Source organism: Bufo bufo, chromosome 5 (assembly GCF_905171765.1).
Source record: "Bufo bufo chromosome 5, aBufBuf1.1, whole genome shotgun sequence".
NCBI classification, from domain to species: Eukaryota; Metazoa; Chordata; class Amphibia; order Anura; family Bufonidae; genus Bufo; species Bufo bufo.
The window spans coordinates 1,874,599-1,888,453 of NC_053393.1; the positions used below are offsets into that span (position 1 = coordinate 1,874,599).

At 58.0% G+C, this 13,855-nt stretch overlaps 1 protein-coding gene across 1 annotated transcript in view; it reads right to left on the reverse strand.

The window, feature by feature from the left end:
- MAPK15 (mitogen-activated protein kinase 15) overlaps nt 1–13,855 on the reverse strand; it is a 53,695-nt gene that overhangs the window by 12,133 nt on the left and 27,707 nt on the right. Inside the window, exons 6-13 of the mRNA XM_040432631.1 lie at nt 11,217–11,347; nt 9,051–9,214; nt 8,834–8,973; nt 6,535–6,592; nt 6,250–6,387; nt 5,297–5,402; nt 4,165–4,438; nt 3,990–4,081 (exon numbers count right to left, since the gene is read on the reverse strand). Of these exons, the coding sequence (XP_040288565.1) occupies nt 3,990–4,081; nt 4,165–4,438; nt 5,297–5,402; nt 6,250–6,387; nt 6,535–6,592; nt 8,834–8,973; nt 9,051–9,214; nt 11,217–11,347 (1,103 nt within the window). The remainder of the gene's footprint in view (nt 1–3,989; nt 4,082–4,164; nt 4,439–5,296; nt 5,403–6,249; nt 6,388–6,534; nt 6,593–8,833; nt 8,974–9,050; nt 9,215–11,216; nt 11,348–13,855) is intronic.

Genomic DNA, 13,855 nt, shown 5'->3' on the forward strand with positions numbered 1-13,855 from the left:
AGTCTTCTCCCTCACACCTCCGCTGCCCTGTCATACACATCCGCTGTCTTCTCCCTCACATCTCCGCTGCCCTGTCATACACCTCCGCTGTCTTCTCCCTCACACCTCCGCTGTCTTCTCCCTCACACCTCCGCTGTCTTCTCCCTCACACCTCCGCTGTCTTCTCCCTCACACCTCCGCTGTCTTCTCCCTCACACCTCCGCTGTCTTCTCCCTCACACCTCCGCTGTCTTCTCCCTCACACCTCCGCTGTCTTCTCCCTCACACCTCCGCTGTCTTCTCCCTCACACCTCCGCTGTCTTCTCCATCACACCTCCGCTGTCTTCTCCCTCACACCTCCGCTGCCCTGTCATACACCTCCGCAGTCTTCTCCCTCACACCTCCGCAGTCTTCTCCCTCACACCTCCGCAGTCTTCTCCCTCACACCTCCGCAGTCTTCTCCCTCACACCTCCGCAGTCTTCTCCCTCACACCTCCGCAGTCTTCTCCCTCACACCTCCGCAGTCTTCTCCCTCACACCTCCTCACACCTCCGCAGTCTTCTCCCTCACACCTCCGCTGCCCTGTCATACACCTCCGCTGTCTTCTCCCTCACACCTCCGCTGCCCTGTCATACACCTCCGCTGTCTTCTCCCTCACACCTCCGCTGCCCTGTCATACACATCCGCAGTCTTCTCCCTCACACCTCCGCTGCCCTGTCATACACATCCGCAGTCTTCTCCCTCACACCTCCGCTGCCCTGTCATACACATCCGCAGTCTTCTCCCTCACACCTCCGCTGCCCTGTCATACAACTCCGCAGTCTTCTCCCTCACACCTCCGCAGTCTTCTCCCTCACACCTCCGCAGTCTTCTCCCTCACACCTCCGCAGTCTTCTCCCTCACACCTCCGCAGTCTTCTCCCTCACACATCCGCTGCCCTGTCATACACATCCGCAGTCTTCTCCCTCACACCTCCGCTGCCCTGTCATACACATCCGCAGTCTTCTCCCTCACACCTCCGCTGCCCTGTCATACAACTCCACTGTCTTCTCCCTCACACCTCCGCAGTCTTCTCCCTCACACCTCCGCAGTCTTCTCCCTCACACCTCCGCAGTCTTCTCCCTCACACCTCCGCAGTCTTCTCCCTCACACCTCCGCAGTCTTCTCCCTCACACCTCCGCTGCCCTGTCATACACCTCCGCAGTCTTCTCCCTCACACCTCCGCTGCCCTGTCATACACATCCGCAGTCTTCTCCCTCACACCTCCGCTGCCCTGTCATACACATCCGCAGTCTTCTCCCTCACACCTCCGCTGCCCTGTCATACACATCCGCAGTCTTCTCCCTCACACCTCCGCTGCCCTGTCATACACCTCCACAGTCTTCTCCCTCACACCTCCGCAGTCTTCTCCCTCACACCTCCGCAGTCTTCTCCCTCACACCTCCGCAGTCTTCTCCCTCACACCTCCGCAGTCTTCTCCCTCACACATCCGCTGCCCTGTCATACACATCCGCAGTCTTCTCCCTCACACCTCCGCTGCCCTGTCATACACATCCGCAGTCTTCTCCCTCACACCTCCGCTGCCCTGTCATACAACTCCACTGTCTTCTCCCTCACACCTCCGCAGTCTTCTCCCTCACACCTCCGCAGTCTTCTCCCTCACACCTCCGCAGTCTTCTCCCTCACACCTCCGCAGTCTTCTCCCTCACACCTCCGCAGTCTTCTCCCTCACACCTCCGCAGTCTTCTCCCTCACACCTCCGCAGTCTTCTCCCTCACACCTCCGCTGCCCTGTCATACACCTCCGCAGTCTTCTCCCTCACACCTCCGCTGCCCTGTCATACACATCCGCAGTCTTCTCCCTCACACCTCCGCTGCCCTGTCATACACATCCGCAGTCTTCTCCCTCACACCTCCGCTGCCCTGTCATACACATCCGCAGTCTTCTCCCTCACACCTCCGCTGCCCTGTCATACACCTCCACAGTCTTCTCCCTCACACCTCCGCTGCCCTGTCATACACATCCGCAGTCTTCTCCCTCACACCTCCGCTGCCCTGTCATACACATCCGCAGTCTTCTCCCTCACACCTCCGCAGTCTTCTCCCTCACACCTCCGCTGCCCTGTCATACACCTCCGCAGTCTTCTCCCTCACACCTCCGCTGCCCTGTCATACACATCCGCAGTCTTCTCCCTCACACCTCCGCTGCCCTGTCATACACATCCGCAGTCTTCTCCCTCACACCTCCGCTGCCCTGTCATACACCTCCACAGTCTTCTCCCTCACACCTCCGCTGCCCTGTCATACACATCCGCAGTCTTCTCCCTCACACCTCCGCTGCCCTGTCATACACATCCGCAGTCTTCTCCCTCACATCTCCGCTGCCCTGTCATACAACTCCACTGTCTTCTCCCTCACACCTCCGCAGTCTTCTCCCTCACACCTCCGCAGTCTTCTCCCTCACACCTCCGCAGTCTTCTCCCTCACACCTCCGCTGCCCTGTCATACACATCCGCAGTCTTCTCCCTCACACCTCCGCTGCCCTGTCATACACATCCGCTGTCTTCTCCCTCACACCTCCGCTGCCCTGTCATACAACTCCACTGTCTTCTCCCTCACACCTCCGCAGTCTTCTCCCTCACACCTCCGCAGTCTTCTCCCTCACACCTCCGCAGTCTTCTCCCTCACACCTCCGCAGTCTTCTCCCTCACACCTCCTCACACCTCCGCAGTCTTCTCCCTCACACCTCCGCTGCCCTGTCATACACATCCGCAGTCTTCTCCCTCACACCTCCGCTGCCCTGTCATACACATCCGCAGTCTTCTCCCTCACACCTCCGCTGCCCTGTCATACACATCCGCAGTCTTCTCCCTCACACCTCCGCAGTCTTCTCCCTCACACCTCCGCTGCCCTGTCATACACATCCGCAGTCTTCTCCCTCACACCTCCGCTGCCCTGTCATACACATCCGCAGTCTTCTCCCTCACACCTCCGCTGCCCTGTCATACACATCCGCAGTCTTCTCCCTCACACCTCCGCTGCCCTGTCATACACATCCGCAGTCTTCTCCCTCACACCTCCGCTGCACTGTCATACACCTCCGCAGTCTTCTCCCTCACACCCCTGCAGTCTTCTCCCTCACACCTCCGCAGTCTTCTCCCTCACACCTCCGCAGTCTTCTCCCTCACACCTCCTCACACCTCCGCAGTCTTCTCCCTCACACCTCCGCAGTCTTCTCCCTCACACCTCCGCAGTCTTCTCCCTCACACCTCCGCAGTCTTCTCCCTCACACCTCCGCAGTCTTCTCCCTCACACCTCCGCAGTCTTCTCCCTCACACCTCCGCAGTCTTCTCCCTCACACCTCCGCAGTCTTCTCCCTCACACCTCCGCAGTCTTCTCCCTCACACCTCCGCAGTCTTCTCCCTCACACCTCCTCTGCCCTATTATACACACCTCGCTCGGTTACACAACACATTCCCTTTAAAGAATAACAAGAGATTCTCTGTCAGTCACGCTACCTGCGCTCCGGGGTCACTCCGAGCCACAAGGGAGGACCCCTTTAATCCTGCCGGGCCTCACTGTCCCACAGGGGCGTAGCTATAGTGGAAATGGCTGCTACGGGGCCCAAACTCAGAAGGGGGCTGTCCGGGAGGAGGACTGAAAGCTGTGATTGTCAGGTCCCTCTGTACTATACATCATATACAGTGACATGACACAGTATATACATGCAGGAGACGGGCGGAGCGGCTGCCGGGCCTGGTCTGACTGGATGCAGGAGACGGGCGGAGCGGCTGCCGGGCCTGGTCTGACTGGATGAAGGAGACGGGCGGAGCGGCTGCCGGGCCTGGTCTGACTGGATGCAGGAGACGGGCGGAGCGGCTGCCGGGCCTGGTCTGACTGGATGCAGGAGCGGGCGTTGCTGGGGTGGGATCCATTTAAACATTTGCTGTGGAGCTGCGCAGTAAAGGGCGCCGCGCAGTATTAAGTGGAGCCCCTGCAGCACTCCTCTTACCCCTTGTGCACCCGAGGCCATGGTGGGCTCCTGACTTTGCTGACTTCCTGATCTTCTCATCTGGGGAGCTCCTCGCCAATGGCCGGACCCCACTACAAGGGAAACAGACACATTCTTATGGTGACCCAAGCCAAGAACGGCGTCCAATGATGGAGGGCGAGGAGGGCGTACGTACGCTGGCTGACGCTGTGGGTTATGGGGTTGTATACAGGAGACTTCGGCCCCGGCGGCAGGCTGCTCTGCACACCGCTCTCAGGTTTTGGGGCAGATTCACTAACGACGGTTTTCCCCGCGGGTCCATGGTTGGTGCTGGGTATGGGGGGCGCCAGGTCCTTCTCCTTTGCCTGCTGACCACCTGCATTCTGTGGATGTTTGGCCGAGGGTTGGAGGCTCTCTTTAAGGGTCTCCCGTTTCTGCCTCCGTGTGTTGCTTTTTCTTTCAAGAATCATCTAAAGATAAAAGCAGAGACCGGTCAGAGGACAGAGCAATGACCTGCAGAGACCCGCTCCATCCAGAGATAAGAGCAGAGACCGGTCAGAGAACAGAGCAATGCAGAGATAAGAGCAGAGACCGGTCAGAGGAAAAAACACTGACCTGCACAGACCGGCTCCATCCAGAGATAAGAGCAGAGACCGGTCAGAGGACAGAGCAATGACCTGCACAGACCCGCTCTATCCAGAGATAAGAGCAGAGACCGGTCAGAGGACAGAGCACTGACCTGCACAGAACCGCTCCATCCAGAGATAAGAGCAGAGACCGGTCAGAGGACAGAGCAATGACCTGCACTGACCCGCTCCATCCAGAGATAAGAGCAGAGAGCGGTCAGAGGAAAAAACACTGACCTGCACAGACCCGCTCCATCCAGAGATAAGAGCAGAGACCGGTCAGAGGACAGAGCAATGACCTGCAGAGACCCGCTCCATCCAGAGATAAGAGCAGAGACCGGTCAGAGGACAGAGCAATGACCTGCACAGACCCGCTCCATAGAGAGATAAGAGCAGAGACCGGTCAGAGGACAGAGCACTGACCTGCACAGACCCGCTCCATAGAGAGATAAGAGCAGAGACCGGTCAGAGGACAGAGCACTGACCTGCACAGACCCGCTCCATAGAGAGATAAGAGCAGAGACCGGTCAGAGGACAGAGCACTGACCTGCACACGATGGGGATGAAAATATTGTCAAAATGTTTGGGTGATTGGGATCTCACCCAAACAGAAGCAAGTGACAGGCTCCAGGGTTGGCCCACCCCCATAAGCCCCTCATGAGGTCACTGCCCCCACAGTGTGGCGCCTCTGCTGGTACTCACCTCATACAACTTGTTCCTGTACTCTGCCACAGAGAGCTGAATGTCGTCATCCAGAGGGAGAATGACGTCATAATCCAGCGCCGGCTCCCGAACCGCAGAGTGAAACCTGAAAGACACGATTCAGCATTACTGCGGGGTCCCCAGACGGGCGAAAGCTGCAGAAGCGGGTGTCACCAGAAGGCAGCACATTCCAGCAGGACACCAACTGCTACCGCCACACAACCATACACCTTCTACACATACAGTGGTCCTCAGCCCCGGCGTGGCCATCACAAGACCGCAACACGGACACACACCTGCACACATACAGTACAGATGCTCCAGGCGGACACTGCACACACACAGATGCTCCAGGCGGACACTGCACACACAAAGATGCTCCAGGCGGACACTGCACACACAAAGATGCTCCAGGCGGACACTGCACACACAAAGATGCTCCAGGCGGACACTGCACACACAAAGATGCTCCAGGCGGACACTGCACACACAAAGATGCTCCAGGCGGACACTGCACACACAAAGATGCTCCAGGCGGACACTGCACACACAAAGATGCTCCAGGCGGACACTGCACACACAAAGATGCTCCAGGCGGACACTGCACACACAAAGATGCTCCAGGCGGACACTGCACACACAAAGATGCTCCAGGCGGACACTGCACACACAAAGATGCTCCAGGCGGACACTGCACACACAAAGATGCTCCAGGCGGACACTGCACACACAAAGATGCTCCAGGCGGACACTGCACACACAAAGATGCTCCAGGCGGACACTGCACACACACAGATTCTCCAGGCGGACACTGCACACACAAAGATGCTCCAGGCGGACACTGCACACACACAGATGCTCCAGGCGGACACAGAACACACACAGATGCGCCAGGCGGACACAGAACACACACCTGCGCACGTACGGATGCTCCGGGTGGACACAGCACACACCTGCGCACATACGGATGCTCCAGGGCCTCTTCGGCCGTCAGCCTCTTGTCTGGGTTGAAGACGAGGAGTTTACTGAGCAGGTCGATGGCTTCTGGGGGGCAGGTCGCAGGCAGCAGCTCCAGCAGAGGAGTCTTCTGACTACAGACAGGACACAGAAGACATGAGGGACCCGGGGCAACGCCTGGTACACATACAGACTAGAGAGAGCGCCCCCTCCTGACAGGTCACCTATAACCCAGTACAACGCTGAGAGCCAGGGCCGGGATAATGGTCTGTGTCACTCACCGGCTGTTCATCCGGCTGATCATCGAGGCGCCATATTCTGACTTTATAGCCAAGATGTCTGCAAGAAGAAAGAGAGACCTAAGACATAAACCAGGAAGCACACCTACCTCCCTGTGAGCGGTGATACAACAGCACACCTACCTCCCTGTGAGCGGTGATACAGCAGCACACCTACCTCCCTGTGAGCGGTGATACAGCAGCACACCTACCTCCCTGTGAGCAGTGATACAGCAGCACACCTACCTCCCTGTGAGCAGTGATACAGCAGCACACCTACCTCCCTGTGAGCGGTGATACAGCAGCACACCTACCTCCCTGTGAGCAGTTACAGCAGCACACCTACCTCCCTGTGAGCGGTGATACGGCAGCACACCTACCTCCCTGTGAGCGGTGATACGGCAGCACACCTACCTCCCTGTGAGCGGTGATACGGCAGCACACCTACCTCCCTGTGAGCAGTGATACGGCAGCACACCTACCTCCCTGTGAGCAGTGATACAGCAGCACACCTACCTCCCTGTGAGCAGTGATACAGCAGCACACCTACCTCCCTGTGAGCGGTGATACAGCAGCACACCTACCTCCCTGTGAGCAGTGATACAGCAGCACACCTACCTCCCTGTGAGCAGTGATACAGCAGCACACCTACCTCCCTGTGAGCGGTGATACAGCAGCACACCTACCTCCCTGTGAGCAGTGATACAGCAGAACACCTACCTCCCTGTGAGCAGTGATACAGCAGCACACCTACCTCCCTGTGAGCGGTGATACAGCAGCACACCTACCTCCCTGTGAGCAGTGATACAGCAGCACACCTACCTCCCTGTGAGCGGTGATACAGCAGCACACCTACCTCCCTGTGAGCGGTGATACAGCAGCACACCTACCTCCCTGTGAGCAGTTACAGCAGCACACCTACCTCCCTGTGAGCGGTGATACAGCAGCACACCTACCTCCCTGTGAGCAGTTACAGCAGCACACCTACCTCCCTGTGAGCAGTGATACAGCAGCACACCTACCTCCCTGTGAGCGGTGATACAGCAGCACACCTACCTCCCTGTGAGCGGCGATACAGCAGCACACCTACCTCCCTGTGAGCGGCGATACAGCAGCACACCTACCTCCCTGTGAGCGGTGATACAGCAGCACACCTACCTCCCTGTGAGCAGTTACAGCAGCACACCTACCTCCCTGTGAGTGGTGATACAGCAGCACACCTACCTTCCTGTGACCGGTGATAAAGCAGCACACCTACCTCCCTGTGATCACAAATACAGCAGCACACCTACCTCCCTGTGAGCGGCGATACAGCAGCACACCTACGTGCCTGTGACCGGTGATACGGCAGCACACCTACCTCCCCGTGATCACAAATACAGCAGCACACCTACCTCCCTGTGAGCAGTGATACAGCAGCACACCTACCTCCCTGTGAGCGGTGATACAGCAGCACACCTACCTCCCTGTGAGCGGTGATACAGCAGCACACCTACCTCCCTGTGAGCGGCGATACAGCAGCACACCTACCTCCCTGTGAGCGGCGATACGGCAGCACACCTACCTCCCTGTGAGCGGCGATACAGCAGCACACCTACCTCCCTGTGAGCGGTGATACAGCAGCACACCTACCTCCCTGTGAGCAGTGATACAGCAGCACACCTACCTCCCTGTGAGCGGTGATACAGCAGCACACCTACCTCCCTGTGAGCAGTTACAGCAGCACACCTACCTCCCTGTGAGCAGTTACAGCAGCACACCTACCTCCCTGTGAGCAGTTACAGCAGCACACCTACCTCCCTGTGAGAAGTGATACAGCAGCACACCTACCTCCCTGTGAGCGGTGATACAGCAGCACACCTACCTCCCTGTGAGCGGTGATACAGCAGCACACCTACCTCCCTGTGAGCAGTTACAGCAGCACACCTACCTCCCTGTGAGCGGTGATACAGCAGCACACCTACCTTCCTGTGACCGGTGATAAAGCAGCACACCTACCTCCCTGTGATCACAAATACAGCAGCACACCTACCTCCCTGTGAGCGGTGATACAGCAGCACACCTACCTCCCTGTGAGCAGTTACAGCAGCACACCTACCTCCCTGTGAGCGGTGATACAGCAGCACACCTACTTTCCTGTGACCGGTGATAAAGCAGCACACCTACCTCCCTGTGATCACAAATACAGCAGCACACCTACCTCCCTGTGAGCGGCGATACAGCAGCACACCTACGTGCCTGTGACCGGTGATACGGCAGCACACCTACCTCCCCGTGATCACAAATACAGCAGCACACCTACCTTCCTGAGAAGGCGCGGGGATGAAGCTCATGATGCGCTCTATCTGGTTAATGGTGGAGGTTCCCGGGAAGAGCGGTTTGCCCAGCAGCATCTCCGCCAGGATGCAGCCCACACTCCACATGTCCACGCCCTTTGTGTACCTGCAGGAGATGACAGCGGGCAGTCGGCACGGGCCTCTATAGGTCAGACTTCTCATCACCCCTTTCCCCCCACAAACCTGTGAGATGCCAGTAATATTTCTGGAGCACGGTACCAGCGGGTGGCCACATACTCCGTGAGCGCTGGATTCCCAGAATCCTCCTGGATCTGATAGAGAGAGCGTGCCAGTCCGAAGTCACACAGCTTCACCAGACAGTCTGCATCCAGCAGGATATTAGAGGGCTGTGTGCACAGAATGAGATGCCCGTCACCCGACAGAATGAGACGCCTGCCACACCTGAGACCCACCACCCTAAAGAATGAGGTGCCAGGCACACCTGAGACCCACCACCCTAAAGAATGAGGTGCCAGGCACACCTGAGACCCACCACCCTAAAGAATGAGGTGCCAGGCACACCTGAGACCCACCACCCTAAAGAATGAGGCATCCCCCACCCAATAGAATGAGGTCTAAGCCACACCCGAGACCCACCACCCTACAGAATGGGGTGCAAGGCACACCCGAGACCCACCACCCTACAGAATGAGGTGCAGGGCACACCCGAGACCCACCACCCTACAGAATGAGGTGCAGGGCACACCCGAGGCCCCCCACCTCACAGAATGGAGTGCAGGGCACACCGGAGACCCCCCACCTCACAGAATGGAGTGCAGGGCACACCCGAGACCCCCCACCTCACAGAATGGAGTGCAGGGCACACCCGAGACCCACCACCCTACAGAATGGAGTGCAGGGCACACCTGAGACCCACCACCCCACAGAATGGAGTGCAGGGCACACCTGAGACCCACCACCCTACAGAATGGAGTGCAGGGCACACCTGAGACCCACCACCCTAAAGAATGAGGTGCCAGGCACACCTGAGACCCACCACCCTAAAGAATGAGGTGCCAGGCACACCTGAGACCCACCACCCTAAAGAATGAGGCATCCCCCACCCAATAGACTGAGGTCTAAGCCACACCCGAGACCCACCACCCTACAGAATGAGGTGCAGGGCACACCCGAGACCCACCACCCTACAGAATGAGGTGCAGGGCACACCCGAGACCCCCCACCTCACAGAATGGAGTGCAGGGCACACCCGAGACCCCCCACCTCACAGAATGGAGTGCAGGGCACACCCGAGACCCACCACCCTACAGAATGGAGTGCAGGGCACACCTGAGACCCACCACCCCACAGAATGGAGTGCAGGGCACACCTGAGACCCACCACCCTACAGAATGGAGTGCAGGGCCCACCCGAGACCCCCCACCTCACAGAATGAAGTGCAGGGCACACCCGAGACCCACCACCCTACAGAATGGAGTGCAGGGCACACCTGAGACCCACCACCCTACAGAATGGAGTGCAGGGCACACCTGAGACCCACCACCCTACAGAATGGAGTGCAGGGCACACCTGAGACCCACCACTCTACAGAATGGAGTGCAGGGGACACCTGAGACCCACCACCCCACAGAATGGAGTGCAGGGCACACCTGAGACCCACCACCCTACAGAATGGAGTGCAGGGCACACCTGAGACCCACCACTCTACAGAATGGAGTGCAGGGGACACCTGAGACCCACCACCCCACAGAATGGAGTGCAGGGCACACCTGAGACCCACCACTCTACAGAATGGAGTGCAGGGCACACCTGAGACCCACCACCCTACAGAATGGAGTGCAGGGCACACCCGAAACCCACCACCCCACAGAATGGAGTGCAGGGCACACCTGAGACCCACCACCCTACAGAATGGAGTGCAGGGCACACCTGAGACCCACCACCCCACAGAATGGAGTGCAGGGCACACCTGAGACCCACCACCCCACAGAATGGAGTGCAGGGCACACCTGAGACCCACCACCCCACAGAATGGAGTGCAGGGCACACCTGAGACCCACCACCCCACAGAATGGAGTGCAGGGCACACCTGAGACCCACCACCCCACAGAATGGAGTGCAGGGCACACCTGAGACCCACCACCCCACAGAATGGAGTGCAGGGCACACCTGAGACCCACCACCCTACAGAATGGAGTGCAGGGCACACCCGAAACCCACCACCCCACAGAATGGAGTGCAGGGCACACCTGAGACCCACCACCCTACAGAATGGAGTGCAGGGCACACCTGAGACCCACCACCCCACAGAATGGAGTGCAGGGCACACCTGAGACCCACCACCCTACAGAATGGAGTGCAGGGCACACCTGCCACTCGCCCCCGCACCTTCTGGTCTCTGTGGATGACATTCCCAGAATGCAGGAACTTGGTGGCCTTCAGCAGCTGGTAGAGGATGTAGCGCATGTGGATGTCCTTCAGGAGATTCCCCTTCTTAATCACAGCGTGAAGATCCGTCTCTGAAAAGGAAGACAGCGTAATGAGGTACGAGCCTCGGCGCGCCTCATCAATAACTACCTGAGAAGATGGGGGCACCTTACACAAGATTATACAATACTGAGGCTCCTGGGCACCCACTGTGTATTATGGAGGGGGGGGCACTCACTGTGTATTATGGAGGGGGGGGGGGGCACCCACTGTGTATTATGGAGGGGGGCACCCACTGTGTATTATGGAGGGGGGGGCGCACACTGTGTATTATGGAGGGGGGGGCGCACACTGTGTATTATGGAGGGGGGGGGCACCCACTGTGTATTATGGAGGGGGGCACCCACTGTGTATTATGGAGGGGGGGCACCCACTGTGTATTATGGAGGGGGGGCACCCACTGTGTATTATGGAGGGGGGGCACCCACTGTGTATTATGGAGGGGGGGCACCCACTGTGTATTATGGAGGGGGGGCACCCACTGTGTATTATGGAGGGGGGGGACCCACTGTGTATTATGGAGGGAGGGCACACACTGTGTATTATGGAGGGAGGGCACACACTGTGTATTATGGAGGGAGGGCACACACTGTGTATTATGGAGGGAGGGCACACACTGTGTATTATGGAGGGAGGGCACACACTGTGTATTATGGAGGGGGGGGACACACTGTGTATTATGGAGGGGGGGGCGCACACTGTGTATTATGGAGGGGGGGGACCCACTGTGTATTATGGAGGGAGGGCACACACTGTGTATTATGGAGGGAGGGCACACACTGTGTATTATGGAGGGAGGGCACACACTGTGTATTATGGAGGGAGGGCACACACTGTGTATTATGGAGGGAGGGCACACACTGTGTATTATGGAGGGGGGGGACACACTGTGTATTATGGAGGGAGGGCACACACTGTGTATTATGGAGGGGGGGGACACACTGTGTATTATGGAGGGGAGGCACACACTGTGTATTATGGAGGGAGGGCACACACTGTGTATTATGGAGGGAGGGCACACACTGTGTATTATGGAGGGGGGGGACACACTGTGTATTATGGAGGGGGGGACCCACTGTGTATTATGGAGGGGGGGGACCCACTGTGTATTATGGAGGGAGGGCACACACTGTGTATTATGGAGGGAGGGCACACACTGTGTATTATGGAGGGGAGGCACACACTGTGTATTATGGAGGGGAGGCACACACTGTGTATTATGGAGGGGAGGCACACACTGTGTATTATGGAGGGAGGGGCACACACTGTGTATTATGGAGGGGGGGCACAGTGTATTATGGAGGGGGGGGCACACACTGTGTATTATGGAGGGGGGGCACACACTGTGTATTATGGAGGGGGGGCACAGTGTATTATGGAGGGAGGGGCACACACTGTGTATTATGGAGGGGGGGCACAGTGTATTATGGAGGGGGGGGCACACACTGTGTATTATGGAGGGGAGGCACACACTGTGTATTATGGAGGGAGGGGCACACACTGTGTATTATGGAGGGGGGGCACAGTGTATTATGGAGGGGGGGGCACACACTGTGTATTATGGAGGGGGGGCACACACTGTGTATTATGGAGGGGGGGCACACACTGTGTATTATGGAGGGGGGGCACACACTGTGTATTATGGAGGGAGGGCACACACTGTGTATTATGAAGGGGGGGGGCACACACTGTGTATTATGAAGGGGGGGGGCACACACTGTGTTATGGAGGGGGGGCACACACTGTATTATGGAGGGGGGGCACACACTGTATTATGGAGGGGGGGCACACACTGTGTATTATGGAGGGAGGGCACACACTGTGTATTATGGAGGGGGGGGCACACACTGTGTATTATGGAGGGGGGGCACACACTGTGTATTATGGAGGGAGGGCACACACTGTGTATTATGAAGGGGGGGGGGCACACACTGTGTATTATGAAGGGGGGGGGGCACACACTGTGTTATGGAGGGGGGGCACACACTGTGTTATGGAGGGGGGGCACACACTGTGTTATGGAGGGGGGGGACCCACTGTGTTATGGAGGGGGGGCACACACTGTGTATTATGGAGGGAGGGCACACACTGTGTATTATGGAGGGAGGGCACACACTGTGTATTATGAAGGGGGGGGGGGGCACACACTGTGTATTATGAAGGGGGGGGGGCACACACTGTGTTATGGAGGGGGGGCACACACTGTGTTATGGAGGGGGGGCACACACTGTGTTATGGAGGGGGGGGGACCCACTGTGTTATGGAGGGGGGGCACACACTGTGTATTATGGAGGGAGGGCACACACTGTGTATTATGGAGGGAGGGCACACACTGTGTATTATGGAGGGAGGGCACACACTGTGTATTATGGAGGGGGGGCACACACTGTGTTATGGAGGGGGGGCACACACTGTGTATTATGGAGGGGGGGCACACACTGTGTATTATGGAGGGAGGGCACACACTGTGTATTATGGAGGGAGGGCACACACTGTGTATTATGGAGGGAGGGCACACACTGTGTATTATGGAGGGAGGG